This window comes from Bemisia tabaci, chromosome 7 (genome assembly GCF_918797505.1).
Source record: "Bemisia tabaci chromosome 7, PGI_BMITA_v3".
NCBI lineage: Eukaryota > Metazoa > Arthropoda > Insecta > Hemiptera > Aleyrodidae > Bemisia > Bemisia tabaci.
The window spans coordinates 1384422-1412391 of NC_092799.1; the positions used below are offsets into that span (position 1 = coordinate 1384422).

Sequence of the window (27970 nt, forward strand, 5' to 3'; positions counted from 1 at the left end):
CAAATTACTTATTAATTGAGAAAAAAAACTTGCAAAATAATAATAAATAATCCCTGAGCGAAAATTCAAAGAATATACTATTCTGAATGGGGTTTCAAGAAAAGCGCGCAGCCGGAACAAGGTACGTCAATTTAAACATTCCCGCCTTAATTTAAATATTCCCGCGCATATCTCGACAATTTTGGCGGGTGATGAATGGTGGAGCTTCGACCGCTTACCGATGCAGGACGACCGCTGATTGTTGATCCTGTTCCTACCGGCAAGAAAAACGAAAAACAGCCATCGCATTGAAAATCCTTCAAAAAGTCCGTGAATATTTCGTCGCCTTGACATCCAAAACCTTGAAATTGTGCGGCTGAGTGCTAATTATTCGCTTGCAGTTACTTTCGCGTGTGTTTTGATTAAGCAGGGTCCTCGTTATCCTGCTTAATTCGCATCGCTCGACATGCACAGGACCAAGACAGACGTTGACCGCCATGTGCAGGAGCTGTTTCGCAAAATTAAATCAGCCCATGAGGTTTGTTTTACTTCTTTCTCACTCACATTTCAATCATTTTAATCCGTCAACTCATTTTAGTCCTTTCCTGAACTGTACTTTCCACTACCCTATCTCATCGGTGGCGGAGAAGCTTAGTGCCACCAAGGCCATCAGCTCGAAGCATTTATCGCAGTTGCAACATGAGGAGAAACCCTCCGAGAATACTCAAAACCTTTACCCAACCATATATCATTGAAACGATCAGTTATCTGCGCAGAAATTTTTGTCTGTGAGAGCAACGTCTTCACTCTCCAGGGTGATAATGCAGGGTCTCCTGTTCTGGGTTGTTAACGCAGTATTGCGTGTCTAAAATCTACCAGGGAAGTTAGTGCAGCTTCAGATGCCAAGAAAGATTTGAGGTTCACCATTACAGATGGGAGGTAGAATTACAGCTTGGGATGCTTCCTGAGTATCAACATTCTTAGGTCCGTGTCACTATCTCATTGATCTACAGTTTGGTCCAGAGATTACTAAAGCGAGACCTTTCAAGTTCCTCAAACAGCTTTTAATGTAGTTTGCATTGCTCTACATTATCAAGAAGTTTGTCTGATAAAACAGCGGGTGCTCCGACTAAAACTTCTTGGTGCGAGGAATGTGTAATATGATCTCATGTTTACATTTCCTAGAAGGACTGTAGATCAGCTATTTTCTGCATCTCTGTCATGATTAAATTTCAAAATACTACCCTTCGGATGATGATTTATACTTCCCTCCTCCCTTGCTAGAGATACCATGTAATGGTTTGGCCCAGTATATTGTGTTTAAGCTGCTAGTAAACTTAACCTAAACAGGTTGCACTCATGGGCGCAAATGCTACATCAAAGGAGACGATGTATTTTATTTCATTCCTGCTTGCTCCTTGTTGAGGCAAGGAGGTAGGCAAGCATGGACATTTAGAGTGCACCAGCACTAGTACTGGCTCTTGAAGTGCAAGTTGGCAGCGTTCCGTCTGTCAGCATTTAACATAATACCTTTGGAAGTATCCAATGGCCATGCTTTAGCCAAAAACTAGACAGTTTTTAAAGTCCTTTTAAGCTCTATGCACAATCTCATGTATTTTGGTACTTCAATTCCTCACTTTGCCATGGAGGTTCTTTACAGGAAAATTTAGAATCATTGACCCAGCTGTCCAATAGAACTGACAATTCATTTGTTTATTTTCTCTACTTTTCAGCGGCACTTGAAATGTTACAACATTGCCAAACTTTATTATAAAGTCGGAGCTTATGGTGCTGCAAAACGCCATGCTCTCATGTACTTATCAGTCCAAGAAAATAACGACAACGCCCATCAGTTGCTGGGTGACTGCCATGAAAAGCTCGGTGAGATCGATAGAGCTATCGCTGAATACAAACGGTCTCTGGAACTCGATCCAAACCAGCCAGGACTTATTCTTAAAAGTAAGCATCTTTTTCTGTATATTAAGCATGTTATTACTCATTAGCAGTACTTACTTACCCACGCTGTCAGTGAAGTACGTGGAACTATAGACCTGCTTTTACATCTCTCAGGGCCTAAAACTATGTAGCTCCTATGTCCTGCATTACAGATCTTCAAATCTGAGTGGCAACCAGCTAGTATTTAGCAGAGAAAATGCGTACAATGTACTAAGTAATCTAAGCTCAAACATTTTCTCTTTTTTTTAATGAACACACAAGTAAGTGAGTACGTAAGGTAAGGAACACTTCGAGACAGATTTCAGCAGATTAGTTTATTCCAGGGGTGCTGTAAATTTTTAACTTGCCCACTTTATAAATCCTTTTCCCAAAAATTTTCCAAGTTATGCCCTTTTTTTTCACAAATTGCCGCAATTTTGCCAGGAGGCACAAAAATTTCACTGTCATTTTAAGTATGCTACACTTACATATTCCATTACAATTTTCACAGATACATGCAATACACATGCTCATGTTAGTTGACCCAAATTTCGAAAAAATGAGGCCAGGGTTCTTGTTTTAGATATCCAGTGAGTCTCTTGGAACTCGATCTTTCGTTACTTTTTAAGTTTCTCACACCTACTTTCCATGTTCTCTTTTCCAGTGTGCGACTTGATGAGTCAACTTAGTTTATCAAATTTGAATGTTGGAAGAGCTCACTACTGGTGTGAAAAAGGTGCTGAGCATTTTCCGAACAATCCGATCATCTCTAGACTCAGACAAAAGATTATTATTACTGAAGACACGGATCCTAAAGCCCTAGAAAATTTCTATTTATGTAAGTATGATCTGTCTTTTCCAGCGAAAAATCACAAAACCCAAACAAACCTAAAACAAAAATAAAATGGTTAAATGTGCATGGTTTTAAATTAGGAAAATTAACTTTTCAAGGAATGGAAGTGGCTGAAAGGCCGGGCTCTGTTAGCTCTTGTAGTGCAAGTAGAGAATACTATACATGTAATAAAATTTCAAATGAAAAAAAACAATACGAAGTGGCCCGAGCTGTATGTAACAAGGTGGAGAAATGGTGCTGGGTCCACACCATTTCGCGGGGAAAACAAAGCCAAGAAGTTCCAAAAATTACAATTGGAGTCAAGATTGTCACTGCCGAGTGTGATCTGCTGATGAGGTCTGAAAAGGCCCAAACCGTAATAGATCTCTTGGCGTGACTCTCACTTGATATTCCAATGCAAACTGCCTGAGCTGAACACTCTCCCCCCTCAGTTTTGCACTGGTACGCATTAGAGTTCAATAAATTTAATTTTGACTCTAATTACAATTTTTGGAACTTCTTGGCTTTGTTTTCCCCACGAAATGGTGTGGACCCAGCACCATTTCTCCACCTTGTTAAAAAAAAAAAAAAATTTATAGCAGAATCGTGATCAACGAGGATCCCTTGAAACTTGTTTTAACATAAAGTGAACCCTTGACCAGGGATGGTCTGGCTCCAAATTTTTCAAGATGGGTTCTCTCTGAACAGAAAATTGAAGGCACTGCCTGATACAAGCGGAGAAAGCTTATAAATATGAGGTTACGAAAGGCCTAGAGAGATTCAGCAATAGTGCCATATGGGGTCTCTAAATTATGTTGAATAGGACCCTGCAGGGCCATTTGGAACTGAGTACAGGGGGCGATTGTTCCCCAGCCCCTCTAGAACAGTTTTCTCCTGCTCTTATGTGTTATTTGTACAGTCCGTATATTACGATGTTTTCCATTAAATGTTTCATCTATTTTTTTATTCGGATTGAAAGCCTTGGTGTGCTTTTTTTTTCTTTTCTTTTAAAAAAATGTTTAACATTATCTTCACAATAAATTATTACTTTTACAGCTCAGAAAAAATCACATCATTAGGCACTGAGCGTATGCATTATATGTAGGGATTGCAGATATCCGTCCCTTCTGAGGCTCGCATTTTTTTTTCTTTTTGAACAAAGGAAACAAGAAGCATTTTGTGAAAAGATCTGTAAACAGTTTAAAAACTGGAGGCCTGTAAAAAGATCAATGTAGCATCAAGCTCCGTCATCGTATCTTCAGATTTTATGGTTTAACCAAGTAACTTTATATCTAAACTCTATATCTTTCAAATTTCCATCATGAAAAGTACATTTGTCGTTTTTCAACTGAGCAAGATATTTTTTAAATTAAAAAACCTACATAGGAGCACAGTATGCCTTAAAAAGTGAGTGAAGGTCAATGTAATTTTTCGCAGATCTCAATGCAAGATAGAATACACTTTAAACTAAGAGTTAATGAGATGAACCAAAAGTGCAAGCCAGAAACTATTCTTAGTATGGGCTTTTTCCTAAAAATACTTAGCAATTTATATTTTGTTTTTTCTTGTGGGTTTGTGCATTTTTAGACTGTATATGGTTTCCATGGAGAAATAGTTATTAAATATTGCCTGATAGTTTTTGTCATAAAGATTTCAAAGGCATTACAACTTAAGATAACAAATATTTCGGTAATTATTTACCATCATGTGATAACTATTTTTCAATTGAATTTATGTCTCTTCTTTGTTAATTATGATTGTTTTTTGTCACCAACAGCCGAGAGCAGAAATCGACCTAATGATGTGAATGTGCTCATCCAGTTACTGAATTTATATTTGGACTCTGGCCGTTCTCTTGAAGCCTACAATAAAGCAATGGAATATGAAGATAAGCAAGCTTTTAGACTTAATCTGGAGTGGTATAGGTGTTTATCCAGGATCTGTATGGTATGCACCCATAATACTGTATTCCCTCCAAAATTCAGGCATTGAAGAACGCTGAAGATACAAATTTAAGTGATGTGTTAAAAACGGACAGTATTGAAAGTCAGCGTTGGAAATGTAGAGGATTATTTGCATCATTCATTTTATCATTGTCGTTGATGGTAAAATGGTTGTCAATGATTCCTAATCAGACAAAGTAGCATCAATTGTCAAGATTGATCTATGTAGTTGATATTCGTATACCTACTACAATGATGCAAATCAGCGAAAAAAGTAATCAATTCCTCACAGACATCTTTTATCAAGAAAATGAGCAAACAGCGCATTTGTATTGTTTTACCGGTTTCGTTTTAGCGCCAAAGTCAAGACCATGAAGTCAGAATCTGACCATTTTCTCATCAGTTCAGTTAGCAGCAACTCCTATTCTTAAACCTGTTTTTAGTGCTGGAAAACCAACTTTTTGCTTTCGTTTGATCGGAAGTTAGCGTCAGAAAGTATATTGACAAATAATTCTAAACAAGTTAGCCTTTTTGTTTACCTGTTTGGGTAGCGGTTCGAGTAACTAACAAACATAAACTTAATTGAAGCAGGAGAATATGGGTGTCAAGTCCTGGAGATCATCAAATGAACCAAATTTTTCAGATTTGCGCTAAGTGGCACTCTAGAAAAAAATGAGTTGGGAGTACTGAATTAATTAGTGTCTATTTTTCCTGCCAAAAATTCAAGGTTGAGAAAAAAATTTAAACTGTGAAAATAGTCATTAAACCTTGTCCTTGATTTGAGTCTAACGGAGGAATTAAACTTGAAATCTCTTTCTTGATTCATACTTTCTCATAAACTGGGTCCTGAAGAATGGAATAATATAATTTTATCGGGTTTAAATCATGTTGGTATCTCTCCTAAGTAGAAACTCCTTGAAGATCCCAGTAAAGTATCCTTTTATCCATTACTTTGGGTAATCTCTTTCTGTAATAGTAGAAACAGTAAATTCAGTTTTCAAGATAGCCTAATAATAGCCCAGGTGTAGCTCATCATCAGTTCTATTTTTTATCTTTTCAGGCTTGCCGAGAAGATGCTCAGTCCCGGTTATCTGAACCTATGCTTAAGAATATGATTGAAATCTACGACCGCTGTCTCATGGCGTTGCATCCTGCTGCTAATGTTCCTTTTGATGAGTCAATCTCCAACCTGTATCTCCTTGACCAAACGTTGAATGCTGCTAATGAAACTTTAGTTACTAACGATCAGTTTGATAGAGAATTTATGGCTCACTATAGCGCTCAGCTCAGTTTCCACATTGCTCTTGTTCTGTTGAAGCGAGCCTCTCAGGTATTTTGTTCATCCAGTTACCTTCTCTTTTAAGTTCTTTGCTGAAGGGGTTGTTTGAAGAACCGTCTTCTTAATTTTACGCGAAAAACTTGCTGAAAGTGTACAAACCTGTAATTTTTTAAGCTGGGTCACAAGCTTTTTGAAAGTTGTTGAAAACCTGGAAATGTCTAGAAATTTTGCTGCAGAATCCTGAGATTTTTTCTTCCGACCAACACTTGATTATTTCCATCAGCACTCACACGTTCCTTTGATGAAAATAAGAATTCCTGGCTGATGGTTCACAACTTTTGATTTTTTCTGTATTTAAGAGGTATTGTGAAAAGCATTTTCATTAGAAATTATGGAAGAAAAAAAATCGTTGATGTCATGGAATTTTGAAACCCAAGAATACTTGTTACCTTGTCATAGCTGCATTTTTCAGTGGATATGCCTACAATATAGAATGGCTCAAGATTAAAAGCAGATGTCTCAAAAATGAAATTTTAGGTCAAAATATGAATTTTTGGTAGTATTAATGTTCTTCCAGGGGTGCAGAATGTTCCCGAACCAGCGATCGATCGGTCGCTCGACCAATGTGTAGGCTGTGGAAAAATTGTGTAGGCTTTTTTTTTTTTTTTTTGTTAATAATTAATTGAATTCTGGAGAAAGTTATTGTAGAAGTATTGAATTTTTGAGAAAATGACTGCGAAAACATCGAATTTGAAGAAAAATATTGCGACCGCATTGTATTTTAAAAAAATTACTGCGACCGCGTAATGTAATAGTGTGTAGGCTAAATCCCTGGTTGCTCAAAATTGTGTAGGCCGAGGAACTTTCTGCACTCCTGTGTTCTTCCAAAATTGCTCTTGGCAGAATAATGACTTACAGTAGCATTGAAAACTGTAAGTGAATCCGTTCTCAATTTTTAGCTTTTATCACCTAAGGAACTTTCAAAGCTTATGTTTGGTTTTTTGTACATTTTCAATGTATGTTACTAGAACTACAGTGGCAGAATGGAATATATCTGTTGTATTTTTAAAAGCATTGCCAATTTCAAAGTCAGATTTTAGCAGCTTAACATGGTGGTTTTTTTCCCAGAAATAAAGCTGAAGATTTCCTTAAAGTGCGAGGTTTACTGTTATACCTATTGATTTTATATGCAAAAAGGTACCATTTTTTCTGATTGTCTTGTCCTTAACCCAAGATTAACTTTGGAAAAATGATGATAAATTGAAGAAGTTTGTTATCTTCGGCATAGAACTCTTCATATTCTTAATCAATAATTGACTAAGACTAGAGGCCCTCCAGGTTTTTTCTGTCCTTACAAACCTATTTTACCAATTTATCGCACAGTCTTTTTCTACATCTATATCATGTTTGAAGTAAATGTCCTCTTCAAATTTCAAGTATTTTCAAGTCAAAATTTTTAATTTTTGGGAAACCTATCATTGTATAGCACATCATCCACTAACCTGTTTTTTTCTTCCTTTTTCGTAGGAAAGTTTATCGTGGACTGACGCCGTCCGTTGTGCCTCACCTGCTCTCCTGTTTGCCCTGGCCTCCCCTCCAGATCTAGATCTTCCGATCACTCAGGATCCCAAACAGAAAAGGAAACTTAAACACATGGTCGACAAAGCCAACTACAGGATCGTCCAAGTCACGCTCACTTTACTCAACTGGGCAAAAGGTTTCAGACAAGAGGATTTCATTGGGAAAATTTTACACTATTATTCTAAGAACTTCCGAGAGCACATCTTCAACCGAGTATTCCTAAAGCAAACTCAACGGAAAGATGCAGGAACATCGTATTGGCAGAACTCAAATGCCTACCTTAAGTTGCCGACATCAATACCTGATCTCACCCGAATCCTAACGAAACCAATATTGTTATCTTTCGAGAATCATAATCGTGACTCATTACACAACATGATTTGGTTAGGATTGCAGATAGTTCTCCTTAGCACTTCGCCCAAGTCAAAACTCATTCTTCCTCCACAATTTAGTTGTCAAACCTTGACCAAGTTCCCCTTTTCGCACCCTAATCTATCCACCTCCAACATCGAAACCCTGAGTAAACTCGATGTAGACACGTTTTTGTACATAGCTGTGTTGTCTAATTACCTGCTGATAGAGGATCAGATCTCATCTGGCTCTTACACCAAGGACCGTCCCAACACCCTCCCAGCAGATATTACAAATTCTCTGCAAAGCGAGGAACAGGCTAAATTCTGGACAGCAATATGTAAACTGCAATCTAATAATTTAAACGATAATTTCAACGATCTGAGGTCGGTCCTCGTCCAAGGCATTGAAGTTGTCCGTTTGATGGGCAATCATGGACTAGACGTCCAAATGGTTGTGTCTATTGCTAGGATATTTGAGAGCCACTCAAAATGCACTGCTAAAGAGAACGCTGTGCCCTACGAAAGCAGAGCATTATTGTATTGGAATAAGGCTGTGAAAATGTTGGAGAGTGCTGAGAGACGACCGATGATGACTCCATCCAAGAACAGAAATAGATTCTTCAATTATCCAACCGTCAACTATCCAACCTCTCTCAGTGCTACAGAAGTGTCTAACTTGCTGGAGGAAGGACGGCTTTTCATTGCATGCGATCTGATGAGAAAAGAAGAATATGATAAGGCAATCAGTGCTTTCAAGCCTCTGCGTAGCCCGTTTGCATCTTTTAACCAAGCTCTGATTTTCAAGAAACTTGCTTTTAATGAAATTAACTGTTCTGTCAGCGAAGAGGTCACTTCAGCAATGAGATCGAAGCATATAATTTTGCTGACAAAGGCGAGAGATGCTCTTTTTCTCACTCGTGACAAAATTCAGTCTGATTATGATCACCCACTGCATGCTGCGCTAAAATTAGAGTTAGATAGCATTGAGTCTCAACTGGCGCGTTTGGACACAGAATCTGGTAAGTTTTTCTCTTATTTTATTAACTTATATCAATAGTAGTTACCCATTTTTTTTGTTACAAAGTTCACAAGAAAACATGGTTTCTGAAGCCTTGAAAAGTGCCTGATTTTTAAATTTTTTTTCAAAGCCTTGAAAGTGCTTGACTTCTTGGAAGATACTGGAAAAGTGCAAGAATTTTTCCCTTTGCTTCTGTCAACAGTATATCCTTGCGGTTTTAAAAAAACTAAGAAGCAATTGTTGTTGAATATGTCATGAGGAAAGACATATTTTTAACAACAAAAGAAATTCCTGCTCTACCCTTAAAATAAATAAAAAAAAATCCAGTTTTGAATGTTCCATACGGGGAGAAACTTATACTGTTAGGAAATATTTTTGAAAAAGGATTCTGTTAAAGAAAACTGTTTCATTTTTTTTTATTCTTGAGGCTGCATGAACCATGAAAAAAGATAGTTTTTTTCTCTGTCTCCTTCCTCCTTGTTTGTGCATCAGTCGCATAGGATGATTTCAAAATCATCATGCCATGAGATAAATTTTTGCGAAAAAGGAATTCCTTGTGCTCAAAGTTTGAAGCTTAACAGCAAAACTGCAAGAAATTCTTTTCCCTACGCTTGAAGTCAAACTGGTCATAAAGTGCCTCACAAACATTCTCTTAGATTGTGTGAACAATGTTTCAGATGAAAAAAACCATTTAACTTGATGCCTTCTTTCTTATGTGCAATACCCTTCTCTTCTTCTGTTTTCTTGGGAGGGGGGCCCGGTCCTCTTTATCTTCTAATTTCACTCAAAATTCAATTTTTCTCTGCTTTCAGTGACAACCCAATCTGATGACTATGACCGAGCGCCATCACTATCATCCGTCGAATCAGCTGCTGGGGACAGTTTACCTCCAACTCATTCAACTTTTTATGAGTCTGCGCAGCTATCCAATTCCATCGGGGCACCTCTTACTCCTACTTCCTACGATGCTATCCGCCAATATGGGGTAGACCGCTCAACTCTGAATGACTCATACGTCTCAACAATTGAGAGGAACGAGTTCAAGCAACTCACAAAAATCCATTCTAAAACTCTGTCCTTGGTTGAAAGCTTATGCAAGCGGATAGAAAAGATAGAAACTGACATTAGCACCATCAAGAAAACTTCCAAGAAAAATGACCGCAATGTTGAAGAAATCCTGGCAAAAATCTACCTGAAGCCTAATACTTCTACAACAAATGATGACTCATACTTCCCACAAGAAGAATTAGATGATTATGTGGACGATTTAAGCTACTCTTACGCTAATTATAGGAGTCCAGTGCCGTCAGCGTACGGAATGCAGATGGCCCAACATCAGAGTATGTACCAGCCGAAATTACCACCGACTAATTTCCCTGCTCAACCAATGCCTCCACTTCTAACTTCGCCTTACTTCCCAGCAGGACTACCGCCAAACTCTCTGTTCCCCAATCCAACAGCCCAGCCAATTACTGCTCAACAATTGACTCAACCTTTAGCCGCCCAGCCTCTGGCTGGACAGCCTCTGGCCGCTCCAACGATTCCTCCTTTCTTCCCTCAATCAACTGCATTGCCTTTTAGCGAAGGGCAAAAATTACCGGACTTCATGAATACCCCAAAAATGCCCCTCAGCATGGGCGCGCAGAACCTTCCACCAGAGGCACCAGTGATTCCTGACTATGTTCCTCCAGTTTCTAAGAATGCTCTGCCCAACAATGTGGTTATAACAAAGTCTGATACTTTGCCCACTGGCTCTCCTCCTATACAGCCTACTCTGAGTGTGACGATACCACCACAGCATTTGAATTCTGGTCGCCCTAAGCAGGTACCGCCAGCACATAGTTTTCATATTGCCCTACCGTCAGCTGAAAGCACTTCCCCCAAACCTGCTGCGCCAGCTCAACCAACCGTAACTAAAGATCAAGCTTTGAGTGGCTCAAAAATCAACGTTGGTGGGCTAACATTCTCATCCCAACCAATAATCAAGCCTGTAGAAGCAGAGGAAAAACAGTCTGAAGTAGTCTCGTCTGCACCAGCAACGCCACCTAACCCATTCGCTCACTTGACATTCAAGTCTACTGTCGCACCCACGACGCCTGATCTCACCCAAATGTTCAGCAAGGCGAATATTTTCGGCCCTGCTGCTGTTTCTACTGCGGCTGCACCAACATCGAGTTCTGTGTCTGTCACAGCTCCGTTTAGCTTCTCTACACCCTCTGCAAAATCTGACAGTCCGCTGAAATCCATCTTGAAAGATTCACCAGTGAGTCAGACCACAGACCCACAGAAACATGTTGCGTTTAAAGCTAGTGGAGAAAATGATACTCCTCTTTTCGGGAAAACATCTCTAGATTTCAGTGCACTTGCTGCCAAGAGCGCCGACTCGCCTTTCAAAGTATCGGACTCTTTCAAAGGATTCGACGGTCAAGGGTCGAAACTTTTCGAGTCCGTCAACTCTCCCAGCGATAAATCCCCAAACACTACTGTTGACAATGCAGAAGACTTTGTGCCGACGGCTGAATTTAAGCCAGTTATTGCTCTGCCAGACTTAGTTGAGGTGAAAACAGGTGAAGAAGATTTAAAGGTTCTCTACGAAGAGCGGTGCAAGCTGCTGCGGTTTGACTCGGAGTTGAAAGAATGGAAGGAACGGGGCATCGGTAAGATGAAGCTTCTCCATGACCCAGTCACCAATCATGTTCGACTGCTCATGAGGCGAGAGCAAGTTCTGAAAGTATGTTGCAATCAACGACTTACTGACAGCCTGAAACTGACACCTGTGGCCTCCTCGGATAAGGCTTGGAACTGGTGCGGTCATGATTTCTCTGAGCAGGAAGGGAAGTTGGAAACCTTTGCTGTACGCTTCAAAAACTCAGAGTTGGTGAGTGATTTAATTCTTTCCCATTTAATAGATTTTTTATTTTCATTTCTCCAATGTTCAGTTCAGTCCATTCTGTATGTAAGCTGTGAGGCGTGTAAAATATATACAGAGGGAGGAAGGAAACATACAGATTTGTTAAGCTGTTTAAATTTTATAAAAAATATTCACCTACATGCTTTAAAATATTACATGGAAATATTTTATGGATAGGTACTAAGTTTTATTTTAATCAAGTAAGTGAATATTTTTTAGTAACTTTTATAGTGCCTAGCTGGATGCAGGTTCAATTCATCCTCTAGCAAAATCAGATGAAAATATCAATTGATTTTATGAGGCCTTATTTTAAAAGTTTTACCACTGCCCTCTGCTTTCAACAGTTAATCTCCTCTCTACTTTTTCTCATAAAATTGACAATCAATTGGGGGAAGGAAAAAAAAAATCATTAAAACTGACTTTTTAATCATTTTCTGATGATTCAATTGTTACAGCGTACCCAATTTTTATTTTTGAATGAGTACTTCCACCCTCAACTACTACGTTCGCATAGCTTACAAATACTCTGCCTTCTTTTTTTCGATAAAGTGCTGAGAGTATTTTAGTGTTTGAGGAAAGAACTCGCTTTGATAAACAATAATTGAATGAATTTTACCGAAATCAGTATAAATTCATTTCACATTGTCTAATTTTCGCTTCTGTTTTTTTTTTCTCTCTCTCTCTCTCTCTTAAAGACTACTAAACTTTTCATCACTTTGAAGTGTCTATTAATTTGCCTTGTATCATATAAAATACATCCATAAGCTTTTAAGGTTCATTATTGCCTAGTTTCCTGTTTAGTTTAAAAAATAAAACATTGAAGAAAACTAGGCAATGTTTGATGTAGTTATGCTGTTTCCAATTAAATCCGTCCAATTAATGAATCAAAACTTAGCATATCCTCATCAAGAAATTTTTTTCTCTCAGTTTAGGTACTTACAATGTTTTTTTTTTTTTTTTTTTTTTTTTCTTCCTCTCAATATTACAGAAACTCAATATGATATCTTTCATTGTTGCAAGGATTTTCCTCCTTAGAGTTCAGAAAGGAAATTAAACATTTGTATCGTTGGATGCCCTCATTTTAATTTCCCCTTTCTTTTTATTCTTAGTTGCCTTGCTTACCCAGTTTTATCATTAATTCATGTAATTTATTTTTTTTCAGGCAAAAGAATTTTACGATGCCGTTGAGAAAGCTAAAGCGCTAGTTGTGGATCAGAGTGGAAACACACCTCCTAAAGCAGCTGCCAACAAGGCTGCTCCAGGCAATACAAAGAGCAAGAAAGACGTTCCTCTGTCTGAGCTGTTCAAACCAAAAGCTGGCTCATGGGAGTGCAAAGACTGTTACACTCGCAATGAGTCTGACAAGGTAGCCTGCGTTGCGTGTAATGCCAGAAATCCAGACGCGCCTGAAGGAGCAGTTCCTGTCGTCACTTCACCCTTCAGCCTGGGCCTTCCATCGGTCGTCAGTGTGACGTCTGCCTCGGGTGGATTCACTTTCGGCATCCCTCCAAACGCAACTACAACAGCCTCTGCACCATCTACCACTGTCTCCGCCCCAGCACCAGTGACCAGTGGCTTCACCTTCGGCACACCAAAACCATTTTCTTTTGCACCTGCAAGCACCCCAGCGGCCAGTACGCCTGCTTCTTTCTCCTTTGGTATTAATGGGACAAGCAAACAGGAAACGTTCGGTGACAAAGGGAAGTCGCAGAATGGTTTGGATCTTACCAAAGGGAAGCAAGAAATCGACCACTCGAAAACAAATGGCGGTGGCTTTGATTTCAATGCTGCAAGCACACCTAGTGGTTTTGAATTTGGTTCTGGAAATGCCAAGGGATTCTCTTTCACTTTGAAACAAAATAAGTCTCCACGATCTCCAGGCACGCGAAACTCGGAAAGCGAGCCAGAATACGATGAAGTCTCAGAAGCTGATGACTCAGCCGACAATATCTACTTCCAAGTGAGTATTTAATATATTTATAACCTTTTTTCAATACCTACCCAGATAAATAATGTTAATCAATGAATGGAAAAGAGAAAAAATTGATGTTTTAATATTTAATTTTACATTTTATTTGATTTTATAATCATTATCATTGAAATATACTTATTTTAAAAGTTGCAAATTGATAAAATCAGATTATTACAAATTGACAAATGACCTCCAGAATTTCGTTAGTTTTTGCTGAGAATTTAAACAAGGCGACAAGTCTTTGAAAAGTCAGAAAATTTTGTTGCAGAACCGTGAAATTCTCTCCTCTAGCAGAAAAATTGTTTTTTTACTGCTTCCTAACGCTTTATTTAAACAGTGTACCTATTTTCCCCGGTAAATACACTAAAAATCTAAGCTGGTTTAATTTCTTAAATTTTAAATTTGTTTTATTGCTAGAGACTTTGCACTAAAATTGTTGCATGAAAATCATTATCAAGAGAAGTTATGCCAAAAAAATGCGTCAGAACTTTTTTAAAAAGTCAGACATTTTTTCTTTAAAAAACCCTGAGAAATCATTTTGAAATCCAAGAGGACTAATCGCCTTATCAAAACTTTCCATGTAGAATGTAAGGTCTATATCAATCAGTGGCATGTAATTTCATCCCAGTGAATATGTTTTTGCACTTCTTTTCATTTTCTTTATCAAGTTTTCTCAACCTATGATGAAATTGTCTTGTTTGTTCTACAGCCTGTCATACCATTACCGGACAAAATCATCCCAAAGACAGGTGAAGAAGATGAAATTGTACTATATCAACATCTCGCGAAATTGTACCGGTATCGAGACAGTGAATGGAAAGAAAGAGGAACTGGTGATATCAAACTTCTTAAGCATAGGACCACAGGCAGATTAAGGTTCGTTATGCGTCGCAAGCCTGTTGAAGTCCTTTGCCTGAACCACTTCTTGACTCCTGATATTGAAATCAAGCCAAAGGACAGGAAGAGCTGGACATGGACGGCTCAAGATTTCTCTGATTACAACGAATTCGATCGCAGCGCCAACATCGGACTCAAGCCTGAGGTTTTTAGTATCCGATTCAAAAATGAACAGATCGCAGAAGAATTCAAGGCCGCTGTTGACAAAGCCCTGAAAGATGTAGCTTCTGGTGACTCAAGTGCTGAAGAAAAATCTTCTAGTGATGACTATTGTGAAATTGTTTGGGAATCAAGAGGAATCGACGCCACTGAAGTATCCGAAAAGGATAAAAAACTAGCTAAAGATTTACAGCTGCCGGCCAGTTTTTATAAATATAAAACTGCTCCGCCTTGTCCGGGCTGCATCGGTTGTGATAAAGACGATTCTGAAGAAAGCTATTCCCCATCACAAAACGACTCAGCAAAGAAATCGGGTGGCACCTCAATTTTTGGTAAACCAACCCTAACACCCACGAATACATCTCAAACGGTTGACTCTAGTGTAAATAGTTATGATTCACCATCGTCAAATCCTGGATCACTATTCAGCGAATCTTCATTCACTGACACCAACAGAACTACCCCTGTCAGCTCATCGATTTTTGGAGGCACTGGCGCAGGTGGACTAAAACCTTCCTCTCTTTTTGGTGGTGATCCCAAAACTCCACCATCAGATGATGCGCCTGTTTCAATTTTCGGAGGATCAGGGCAGAAATCGATTTTTGGAGGCCTGGGGCAGGGTCAGCCTGTCTTTGGTTCGTCTGCTCAACCGCTCTTTGGCTCATCAAGCAATCAGTCCTCTAAAGGCTCCGTTTTCGGTTCAGCAAACCAGAGCCCCCTTTTCGGAACGCCGACTACTCAGAGTTCGCTATTTGGAGGCTCAACTGATCAGTCAAAGTCCTCTGTTTTCAGTACAACTGGTTCTGTCTTCGGTGGACTGCAGAATAGTCCCTCTGGTTCTATCTTTGGTGGAACTCAGAGTAATACGTCTGGCTCTATCTTTGGTGGATCTCAGAACAATACATCCGGTTCTATCTTTGGTGGAACTCAGAGTAATACTTCTGGTTCTATCTTCGGTGGATCTCAGAATAGCACATCTGGTTCTATCTTCGGTGGATCTCAAAGTAGTACATCGGGCTCTATCTTTGGCGGATCTCAAAATTCTGTTGTTGCTACACCTGATAGTGAAACTAAAACCAGTGAGTCTGATCCCAATTTCACTCTGAAAACGTCTGGCATTTCTTTTGCGTCTTTAGCTGCAAATACGTCGACTTTCGCAGCTGATAAAGGTTTGTTCTCTCATATCTAATTCGCTTATTGCTTGATTTTAATCGTTCATCAGCAGTTCTCTCTTTCAATATGTTTTCTCTAATTTTGTCTTTTCATGTTTAAGTTATTACCAAGGAGAGATGTTAAATTTACGTGTAGGTTGTATTAATTAATGTTGCCCTTCAAGAAGGAAAAAGTACGAAAAATTCTCCCCAAGAAGGGAGTTGGCAAGATGACTAGGTATTTTTTTGTCATCCCAAAGTCACAGTAAAAATATACTTTTTAACCTCAATGATTAATCTATATAATGTTCATGTTTATTCTTAGACCATTCAATATCTGTGTAAAAAAATTCTTCAAAATTTTGATCATGAGGAAATATCTCCAATGGAAGATTGATTAAATTTTTAACAAGAAAAAACACCAAAAAAATAAAAAATTAAATTTTTAATCAGTATTGAAATATCTTTAAAGGCACTTGCTCCTGGGATCCACCCTTAACATTAGGGGAGAGGAGGAAAGAGCAATTAAATATCCTCCGCATGGCATGCGCACTCCAACAAACTAATTGGCTCAAGAAAAAATTATTTACCGTCATAAATCTGTGTGTGTACATTTTCTAAACTTTTTCCAGAAAATTTCAAAGTCTGGGTATTGAAATTTCTCTCCTATTTATTAACAGGGTCAAAACCGTTTGCCTTCGAAGGATCAGGCAGCGCAGTCTTTGGAGCTGTATCGTCAACGACAGGTAATGAATCGCACAACCAATCAGAAAACGCTGAGAATGAAGGAGATGACGATCACTATGATGAAAATGAACATGACCCGCACTATGAGCCGATAGTTCCTTTACCTGATAAAATTGAGGTTCGCACGGGAGAAGAAGGAGAAGATAAATGTAAGTTACTTTCCATACTGATTTGTGTTCCTTATTTTAGTGAAATTGTAGCCAGACAAGGACTGAACCAAAGACTTAATCCAGAATAAATGTTTACAATTTTGAGTGGAAAGAAGAAAAATATTTGGACGGTTCATCAAAATCCAACAGGACTTGGCATATTTTTGTATAATAGATAGCACAATGTGCTCCGCATCAATGTCTCATTTATTTTTCTTTTGAAATTAAATTTTATTTTCATCAAAAGCATTGGGGAAATCGAAGAAAGCACTGGAATTTTTTCCTCTTTTTCAATTTCTTTCCCTCCTTTAACTTACAATGACTGTTTAATGATGATATCAGAGATTTATCTGTAGAAATATGCACTTGCTTTTACTTATTTTTCACATGCGTGTATTAATCTATATAGTTATATTCAACAATCTACGCTTTCATTAATATCCAGGAAAGCCGAGAACTTTCGAGATTAATTTAAAAAACGAAAGCAGAACTCACTCCGTTTTCTGATAAATATTTAAACTTTTATCCTTACCAATTTTAGTCGGAGAATTTATATCAGCTGCATGGTGGACTGGAGAATCAGTTTTATTATTTTTTTTAGTTTACGCTCTTCCTGTCATCAACCTCTGATTGTGAGTAGTAGTCAGTGAATAATGTTCTTATGAATTCAACATCAAACCATAAATATTTATACCCATTGTGTCTGCGTTCAGTCACTCATTCCTTGTTTCTCTTCATTATCCATTTACACCTTTTATTTTTTGTCATGTTTCACATCTTTACGGTCTGAATTTCTGTCTGTTTGCAGTGTTTGTTCAAAGAGCAAAACTTTATCGCTATGAAACTAGCTCAAAGCAATGGAAAGAGCGAGGAACTGGAGAGATGAAAGTATTGAAGGATCCTGTCAATCTTACTTACCGGTTACTTCTCAGAAGAGACCAGGTATTTTTTTTCACTAATTTTTATTTAATATCCTTGAAATTTTTTTTTTTCCAATAAATTTGGGTTCGAAAAAAACTGAATGAAGCACCAAGTCTTTTATTGGAAGCAGTTAAAATAGCAACAGTAAAGTTATACTTTTACAAAATTCCATTCTGCCAAGGCCAGATGGCTGCTAATGCTGAGCATAATGCGTGCAAAGCATCTGACAAAGTCAAATTCGTAAAAGTATAACACATTAAAACATCAACTGTTGTAATTTCAACTTGGTCCTGCCAAATTTTGCTGATTAAATTGTAGTAAATTTATAATGCTCAAGTAAACACAAAGTCTATATAAATTGAAGCAAGTGGTAACTCCACAAAATTGTCCTTTATAGAAATATTTTTTTTTCAACCGGGAATATTTGTCTATTTTGGGTCAATGGAATACTTCTCATTCTTTTGAATGTCAGTCTTCTAAATTGGAAAGTTTTAATATATCAAGTAAGCTAGCTTTTCAACCAATCAAAAGCCCACTTTTTGTCTTATGACATTTAAGAAAGCCCAAATCCATTTGTATTTTTTTTTTTTTTTTTTTTTTTTTTTTTGAACTTTTGTCAAAACACCTTGAGATCTAAATCTTAGATTTTAAAGAATTGGAAAAAATTAATGAAAAAGGACCGTAACAAAAAAAAAAAAAAAAAAAAAAAAAAAAAAAAAAAAAAAAAAAAAATTAAAAGATTAATTAAAAGCTCATGTAATGAATCCTGGCTGTAATGCATTTCTTTAGACTTAAGTTTTTTCATTAAAGCATTTCTATCTCTTAATTTTTTGGAATCAACTGAATTTTTGCACCACCACAAAGTATTTTAATTATGGAATTAATCATAATATTAATCATGTTTCAGGTGCACAAAGTTGTATGCAATGTCCGAATCACCCCTAATTTAGAATTACTACCAATGCAACTCTCTCCAAACGCCTTCATGTTCTTTGCTCACAACCTTGGTGACGACTACCAAGAACCTGTTTTAGAACAACTAGCTGTGAAATTCAAGAACGAAACAATTCTCAACCAATTCAAAGACACTGTAACGCATTGTATCACAGAAATTGAAGAAATTAAAAGTAAGTCCCATTTTGCTCTATCATTCGGATCTGTGTGGAATTTTCTAGACTACACCGTAACAATCAGAAATTATCAATCTTTCTTAGTGACAAAAAATTTCTGAACAAACTTTTTTGGATCACCGCAATTTAACTTATTTTGTTTCTGACCAAAAAAGGTTAAGGGTGGAGCATCTTAAACTAAATGTTTCATATTTTCAAAGTACTAGTTTTAGGTAGACTCTGTGCCAAATATTAGACCGAACGGAGCCCATGCAAGGGCGCAGCAGCGCCTCAAACCCAAAATCCTGGAATCGAAAAACAATTATTTTCGTCGACTTTTTCGACTGTTATCACTCTTCCAGCACATGATTCTTATGTATTTTTTTGCGTACTTTTCGTTTCTGGCCTTTTTAAAGGCCTCCGATAAATTTTAAGGGGCCTTATGGCCCATTGTTGCCATTTTTGGCCCATTTTTAGGGGTTTTTTCCATTTAACACATTCAAAACTCAACTTAATCCAAAAACTGTGTACATTTTTGAAAAGTACGTAAAAAAATGAATAAAAAATGTTCAGTAAAATTTTTTCCTATGTTGCCAAATTTCCGAGAAAATTGGTCCCAAAGTGTCGAAAACGGCAAAAAATCGATAAATCGCCGCGTCTAAGGTTCAAGAAAGTGGAGTACATTTTTCATACTGTACCAGATAACAGCTCTTATCCATCCATACAACATACTAAAATATCATAGTTGTACCTGGATTCCCACGATGTGAAAATTGACCGAGATGTCGATTTTAGCGGCCTTTTTATACTTGAAGGCAGCTCTTTTGAATGTTTTTCGACCTTAGTCACCCTCTATGGGTGTGTACTATATGTATTTTTCTACGTACTTTTCATATCTGGCCATAAAAATGGCTTCCTGTGAGTTTTAAAAGGCCTAACGGTCCATTGTTGCCAATTTTCACCAATTTTTAGGGTTTTTTTCAAGTTTACGTGTGTGAAACTTAATTTAATCTAGAAACCGTGTACAATTTCGGAAAGAACGTAAAAAAATACATAGAAATGTGATTTGTACCTTTTCCCTACGTTGCCAAATTTTCGAGAAAAATCGTCCTGAAGCGTCAAAAATGCCAAAAATTGGATTAATCATCACGTCGGAGGTTCCAGGAAGTGAATTATGACATTCATGTGGATCGTGGGACACTTTCTCCACGCATTTTCTGTTCTTCGGTATATTTGGCCTGTAGCAAGCATCTTGAGAACCAAGGATTATCTCGAGGTTACAGGAATAAAGAGGTGAACTGGAGTGAAGGATAAAGTAAAAGCACCTTGAGGGCCCGTTTTGTCACGTTCATCTGCGCCATTACATGTTCCTTGAGATGCATTGCAATTTTCCATTTTCGATACGTTATTTGTAGTGAAAAAAAACTCGAAATTCACTTCCTGGAACCTCCGACGTGATGATTAATCCAATTTTTGGCATTTTTGACGCTTCAGGACGATTTTTCTCGAAAATTTGGCAACGTAGGGAAAAGGTACAAATCACATTTCTATGTATTTTTTTACGTTCTTTCCGAAATTGTACACGGTTTCTAGATTAAATTAAGTTTCACACACGTAAACTTGAAAAAAACCCTAAAAATTGGTGAAAATTGGCAACAATGGACCGTTAGGCCTTTTAAAACTCACAGGAAGCCATTTTTATGGCCAGATATGAAAAGTACGTAGAAAAATACATATAGTACACACCCATAGAGGGTGACTAAGGTCGAAAAACATTCAAAAGAGCTGCCTTCAAGTATAAAAAGGCCGCTAAAATTGACATCTCGGTCAATTTTCACATCGTGGGAATCCAGGTACAACTATGATATTTTAGTATGTTGTATGGATGGATAAGAGCTGTTATCTGGTACAGTATGAAAAATGTACTCCACTTTCTTGAACCTTAGACGCGGCGATTTATCGATTTTTTGCCGTTTTCGACACTTTGGGACCAATTTTCTCGGAAATTTGGCAACATAGGAAAAAATTTTACTGAACATTTTTTATTCATTTTTTTACGTACTTTTCAAAAATGTACACAGTTTTGGATTAAGTTGAGTTTTGAATGTGTTAAATGGAAAAAACCCCTAAAAATGGGCCAAAAATGGCAACAATGGGCCATAAGGCCCCTTAAAATTTATCGGAGGCCTTTAAAAAGGCCAGAAACGAAAAGTACGCAAAAAAATACATAAGAATCATGTGCTGGAAGAGTGATAACAGTCGAAAAAGTCGACGAAAATAATTGTTTTTCGATTCCAGGATTTTGGGTTTGAGGCGCTGCTGCGCCCTTGCATGGGCTCCGTTCGGTCTAATATTTGGCACAGAGTCTACCTAAAACTAGTACTTTGAAAATATGAAACATTTATTTGACCTTACCTTGACTACATTACATACTCTTTTCCTAATGGGTGAAGAGCATCTGCCTGAATCTGCAGCTATCTCTTAATCAACAATTACTACAATAACTCTTCCCAGAAATCATCCATTGACTTCTGCAGTTATTGAATGATCTCACCGAAATAAAATTTCTATTATCCTAATGACTTGCTCTTCAAACGTCTCATTACATTTTTCATGCGCATATCGTCCAGAAGTCTTTCAACTTATCCTAATTTTTACTTATTTCAATCCACTTTACTTCACTAGTCTCATCTCAACTTTCAGAAAACAACTCGACTCTGAATAGCACTGTAGAAAACAGTAGTTTCAACGCATCCACAGGTGAAGTTGAAGAAGGCGAGGTTGCTGAGGGCGAAGAAGAAGAAGGTGCTGAGGGAGATGGAGAAGAATACGAAGGTATTTAAAACAAAGTCATTTTGCAATTCTATCAAACTCTTAGTTTTACCAGCAGAAAAAGCAATTACGCGCTAGGTGTAAACTTTGTAATTCACACCCCAACAGTTGAATTTTGCCTTCTCTCTGTTGGTTCATCTGCACAAGCAATGTCGTTGAAGTGTTTCAAAATCTCTGCTCTTAGTTTATTTTTTCCAAGAGTAAAAAGTCAACTTTAAAACTTGACATTTCTACAGATTATTCTGCTTGCAAAGAAAAAAAATCAAGGAAGTTCTCAAAAAATTAGGTTGACTAGTGTTCCAATGAAAAAATAAACTAGAAAGTAATAACTAGGAAGTCTGCAACGTTGCTAACGGAGATATGTAGTTTAGCTTTTTGGCCATGGTACCTGCTGTAGCTGATTTTCCTTATGGTGATTTGTCAGGCTGAAGTGACATGTTCTACGATTAGGTCCAAAATCTCGGCAGATTTTGAATTTTTAGAAAAAAAAAAGGATAGCCCTTGCGCATGAGCCCAAAAACCCAAAAATCCTGAACATCAGAATCATTCTAAACCCAACAATTGGCAAAATTCAGAGAAATGAGAGCAGAATAGTATTTGGAAAGAAACCTCGCATTCGATACAAAAATCGATAGCTGAATCGAATGCAAGGTGTTTTTCCAAACACTATTCTGCTTTCATTTCTCTGAATTTTGCCAATTTTTGAGTTTAGAATGATTCGTTAGGCTCATGCGTAGGGGCCATTGTAATTTTTTTGCTAAAAATTCAAAATCTGCTGAGATTTTTGACCTAATCAATGCGTTATATCGCATGCCAGTTTGACGACGTCTCTTGAGCTTGACGAATCCCCTCAATTTTTCTGAACTTAGTATGACCAAATTTAAGGAAAATTTTTGGTCCTGATGAAGTCATTTCATCGTGATCTCTCGTGCTGCATTGAAAGTTGTCTCATATTGTTGGATTTGTAAATAAATTAAGATAAGGTAAAGGAGCTTTTTCCTATGGATCCTCTCAGATCGAACTCTTTTGGCATCCATTAGGTAGTGAAGTCATGTATTTGTAAGGCTAAAAAGTATCTTATAGATCTAAGTCCTATCTTTAATACAGAGAATGATTCTGTGTGTCAAGCCTTTCGAAATATTTAGGGAACAAATCAGGAACCAGAAAATGTTTGAAGGTTTTTCCCTTGTTTAAAAATCAAAGAATTTTTTCACTAGAAATAATAATAAACTCTCCAAAAATTAGTGAATATCTATCTTATCATGTTACAGTAATCATCTTTTGATGAATGATGATCAACTGAACTTACAGCCAAGAGATTTGTCCTCTGTTTGCCATTTTAATAGACCAAGAATGATACTAGAAAATCCTGAAATATCTGTTTAACATTTCCATTTTGTTTGCAATTGATAAACGCATTTCTGCTTTCTTCGATGTAGACTATGGAGGAGAAGAAGTGGAAGACGAAGAAGCAGTGGAAGAAGAATATGACGATGAGGACGAAGTGCTGTTCATTGGCCGAGCGGCAGTTCTGAGCCGGGCGTCAAAAAAGTCGAGTTGGGCGGAAGAAGGAGATGGTGACATATGCATCTATAGCAACTTCCCCTACTCTTACGTCAGTCTCTCAGTCGAAGACCCTACAAAGGCAGTCGACTCGGAGATTGTAAACACAGGTGTTGCTATCGAGCCAGACGCAGTGGTTGAAGTAAGTCCTTGATAATGAAAAACATAATTCTATTAAAATTTCAGTGCATGATTTTCACGTGATCCGTAGGTGGAAATTTTTCTTGGCAGTACAGTCAAGCAAAAATGTGAAGGTGTCCCTTAAATTTTTGAGGCCAAGGTGTTTTTTTTTTTTTTTTTTTTTTTTTTTTTTTTTTTTTTTAAATTCCGTGGCAGGAATTAATGAGGACATGAGAAAACTCAAATTATTACTACCTTTAAGGCCTGAAAATTTTGATTCCTTGCTACCGTATCTGATGTACCAAAATTTTCAGTACATACGAGGTCTGTCTGGAAAGTATCCGACCTTGTTGATTATCTCGCCATCAACAGTTGATAAGAGGTTGGGGCACCCCAAGCCCTAACCCTCAGCTCCTGAAAGAGTATTCTTTGCAGGAACTCTCCTGAGTGTAGGTGCACAGTCGGATCACCAAACGTTGAATCTGTCGTTAGTAATTTGCTGATTAGTGTGTGCTATGCTGCTGTGTTCGTCGCATTTTGTTTTTCCTAAAAAAGAGGAAGTTAAGGAGAAAGGGATGGGAAGAGTTTGTGAAGAAGATCATCACAGGGAGCGCGTCTTGGGTCTACGGGCATGACCCTGAGACTAAAGTGCTATCGTCAGTTTGGATTGCACCTGGCAGACCTCGCAGGTAGAAAGCTTGGAAGAGTCGCATCAACGTGAAGACAATGTTGACCGTCTTCTTTGATCATGAAGGTGTCGTCCATCATGAATTCGCTCCCCAAGGCCCCTTAACTTTTTTCTCAGGGTCGTGCCCGTAGACCCAAGACGCGCTCCCTGTGATGATCTTATTCACAAACTCTTCCTATCCCACTCTCGTCAACTTCCTCTTTTTTAGGAAAAACGAACTGCGACGAACACAGCAGCATAGCACGCACTAATCAGCCAACTACCAACGACTGATTCAACGTGTGGTAATCCGACTGTGCACCTGCACTCAGAAGAGTCCCTGCAAAGAGTATCCAAAGCCCCAACCTCTTATCAACTGTTGATAGCGAGATAATCAACAAGGTCGGATACTTTCCGGACAGACCTCGTAATCACTCAAAATTGATTCGTTAAATTTATTAATGCCAGGAGGGCAATCACGTCATGCCTTGAATTTTTAGAGAAGATTTTCTGGTGTTCTGTTGCAATGTTCTAGCTTATGCAAACAATGTTTAGACAGAGATTTGTGGTCAAGTTTGATGCTGCAGCTTCTTTTGGCAATTTCCAAATAAATGTTGAGAAATTAAACAAAAGAGCCAAGTTGCATGAAAATACAATAATTCAGATGGACCGTGATTTTTTCTACATTTGTATCAAGGAAAATATACGATGAGTATTTTATTGAATGAAAAAAAATCCTGGGGTTTTGGAAAAAAGAGCTGTGTCGACATTCTTGCCAATATCCAATGTACTTTTAAAGCATGGACACATACAATTATTGGCCACCTTGATAAATCAAAATAAATCTTATTTTTAGTGAATTAAACATAAGTATATTTTGTAGAAGTTTCTCCTATTATTGAAAGAACTAAGAATTTTTAGATTCTTAAAAGTGTTCCAGAAAGACCAAGAGATAGGAGTCTAAAGAATCTGGCTGAGGAAATGCCTGAAAAAGAAGAAAAAATTAGTTATTGTGACATAAATTTTGAATATTTTTGTCCCTGTTTTCTTACCGCATTAAAATCTCTCTAATTTTGTCTCCCAACAGCGGAAAGGACTCGCTCTCATGTGGACTGGCTCTACAAATTCAAATGCTGAAGGCAAAACCCTTGAATACATGACAAAATTCCAAACCAAAGAAGCAGCAACAGAATTTTATACGTCCTTTGTTGAGGTAAGTCTTCATTTTATCATCAAATCATCTCATAACTAAGGGAGCCCGTCCATAAATTACGTATCGCTCTAGGGGGAGGGGAGTTTGAGTAGAGTGTTATGCCATTTTGTTTTTATGTGTTAATGAATAGGGAACTACATCACAAAAGCTTTACAAGAAGGGAGCAGGTACGTCAAAAATGCCGTAAGAGTGCATTACGTAATTTATGAACACTCCCTAAAGTTGCAACTGAAATCCAAAAGAGGGATGCAGAGATGTTAGAATCTTTGATCTATTTTCACTGTGTACAATTTTAAATATCAATCTTTCTCTTTCATTCATTTTATCATTTTACATGCAAAGAAACGTATCTCAATTGTGCTGTTTCAGTATTTCTTCAAAAACATTTATTTTTCTGTGGAATAACTGTCTCACAGTTTTTTCTGAAATAGTTTTAATTTTTCCTTCCCTGTTTTTCAGGCTAAAGAAACAGCCAAGCAAGCAATGGACAAACTGGCCGAAGGTTAATCCCTGAGTATGACTTGGATCCGTGATCATCCGCTTCCTGCTTCCTAGCAAGCCTCACAGCTTCAATTCAGTCTTCACTTTTGTAAATGGATGTAGATACTCCCGTAGACTTACTCAAAATGTAGCTTGTTAAGAAAGTTTCTCTGTTTTATTGCCCGTATGTAATTAAGTTTCTTTTACTGGAATGAAATGTGATTATTTTAATTTTTAGGTTCACCTGGTCGGGTTTGTATAGATATAAAAAAGAGAAATACTCTGTAAAGAAAAATGTGACTTTTACTGTAATGCAAGTGATTTTTGTTAGGTTTTTTATCGCCCTGAAATCTGCCAGGGCTGCAAACGAACAGCTGGTCCATTGACTTGATTCATATATCAATCAATCTTCTTTTATCGTTTTAAATCTGTACTGTGATCTTTATTTTAAACTAAGTGTAAAAAAATTTGAGCTCTTTTTAAGGAATTAGAGCCTATAATTTCGATTTGGAAAAAACAGTGTTTATACAGTTTCGTAGGTCTTACAAGGCTAAATTTTTCCTTCGAGCTATCTTAAAGAGACTTTGCATCTTAAAGAGACTGGCTCTACAAACTTTTCTTGCAATTTTTTTTTTATCTGGTCTAAAATTGGTTAATTATCGTCTTCTTACTTTGCCTTATTATCATTGTCTTTTTCTTAAAATCTTTTGATCTTTGCTCTCAACTTGTCTATTCATTTTGGTGTTGAAGAAACCTTGTTCTTTTGACTCATAGAACCTAGAATATTATTAAAAAGAGAGTAATCATTTAACTACTAAGCCTTTTGCACGCAAAATTCTTCCTATCGAATGATTAAATCTCATCATTTGTTCCAATCAATTTTATAATAACATTTTCAGCTTGGGCACCGTAGCTTTTTTAGTCAAATTTTGTATCTAAGATAGAAATCCCACTGACGCACTGAACATCGATTGAAACCTTTGAAGAACCCAATTTTTAAAGGTCAATAGTCTCAGTTTCTGACCAGTTGCTTACATTAGGTTTTATTTTTGTAAGCTTCTCTTCCGTCTTTTCTTATCTTCGCAAATGGACAGACTCATACCTTTTTGTTGACAGCTAATAGACAGAAATTGGATGCACCCTGTCTTAGCACTGAGGGAATTCGGCAACCAGGTCAAACCAATTTACAATGTATCGAACTTTTGTGATGGAAGTATCTGACAAGTATGGATTACTTCTGAGAAAAATTGCCCCTGTAATTACCTTGCCGAATATTTTCATCATGTATCGTGGTTCATACTAGTAGAATGGTGTTTTCAGTAGAAACAGCCTAGCTGTCAAATCCCCTTATTTGAATAAGTTACTCGAAAAGATATTTTAGTTGATATATCTTGTGTCTGAATCTGGTCAAGTACATTAGGGCTGAAAATTTTTAATTAAATCATAATAATCGTGTTTGTACATATTCAATGCGACAGTCTCTTTTTTCCTGTTTTAATTTTTAAACCGAATTTTAAGCTAACCTGAATCAACTCGATCAACTCGTTTGTTAATATGCTCTGGGCAAGTGAAATTTTCAAGAGCTGAAAAATCCTGTTCAGCTAGATTTCTTGCAACTGTACTTCATAAAATTGAACAAAAAAGAACTTACCGTAATCCCATGTCTTCTTTCTCAATCTACCCCTTTTAAGTTTTTACTTTCTTTATCAGCAATGGTTTAAACGCAGTATTATTGAAAATGTATATCCCTTTCTGTTGGTTCTTTGTTTATTTTTTTTATTTTTGTTAGCTCTTGCGTTTGCCTGCGGCAATATCAAAATATTCCTTGTGGCCTCTGTTTGTTAGACCTTCATTAATTTTTTAAAATCTTTTTGCGGTTTCTGATTGTTCAAGCAATCTTTTATCATTAATTTTCATGTTCATCGTTTGGAATTGTTTATATGTTTATAATACCGTCAGCAAAGATTCTTTTTTTTTTCTCAAATTATATTTTTCTCTCTGGAAAAAAATCTTGTGTTTCTTCTTTTTTATCTTGTCTCGTTCCTCTCGCTGGTCTGTTTGCTTTTTATTTTGTCAGTTTTTGTCTGTTCCGAAATGTATTTATGTTCACACTACTGAGGGAGTCATCGTTAATCACCTCAAAATTATTTGCTCCTTTC

At 37.3% G+C, this 27970-nt stretch overlaps 1 protein-coding gene across 1 annotated transcript; it reads left to right on the forward strand.

The window, feature by feature from the left end:
• The first annotated feature begins 239 nt into the window (after positions 1–239).
• On the forward strand, positions 240–27645 carry LOC109036736 (E3 SUMO-protein ligase RanBP2). Its single transcript, XM_019051095.2, has 16 exons — positions 240–517; positions 1713–1938; positions 2579–2752; positions 4524–4693; positions 5750–6019; positions 7496–8921; positions 9733–11798; positions 12994–13791; positions 14513–16028; positions 16691–16906; positions 17715–17848; positions 18735–18954; positions 21640–21771; positions 23208–23473; positions 25206–25331; positions 25791–27645. The coding sequence occupies exons 1-16, from the start codon at positions 446–448 to the stop codon at positions 25836–25838; spliced, it is 7860 nt and encodes a 2619-aa protein (XP_018906640.2). The 5' UTR covers positions 240–445; the 3' UTR covers positions 25839–27645.
• The last annotated feature ends 325 nt before the right edge of the window (positions 27646–27970 follow it).

What these genes read in the sequence shown, in the direction of transcription:
- LOC109036736 (XM_019051095.2), top strand. Translation starts at nt 446, where the DNA reads ATGCACAGGACCAAGACAGACGTTGACCGCCATGTGCAGGAGCTGTTT. An exon ending in GCGTTTGGACACAGAATCTG is followed by an intron (nt 8,922 to 9,732) that starts GTAAGTTTTTCT and finishes CTCTGCTTTCAG; the next exon opens with TGACAACCCAATCTGATGAC. An exon ending in CCGACAATATCTACTTCCAA is followed by an intron (nt 13,792 to 14,512) that starts GTGAGTATTTAA and finishes TTTGTTCTACAG; the next exon opens with CCTGTCATACCATTACCGGA.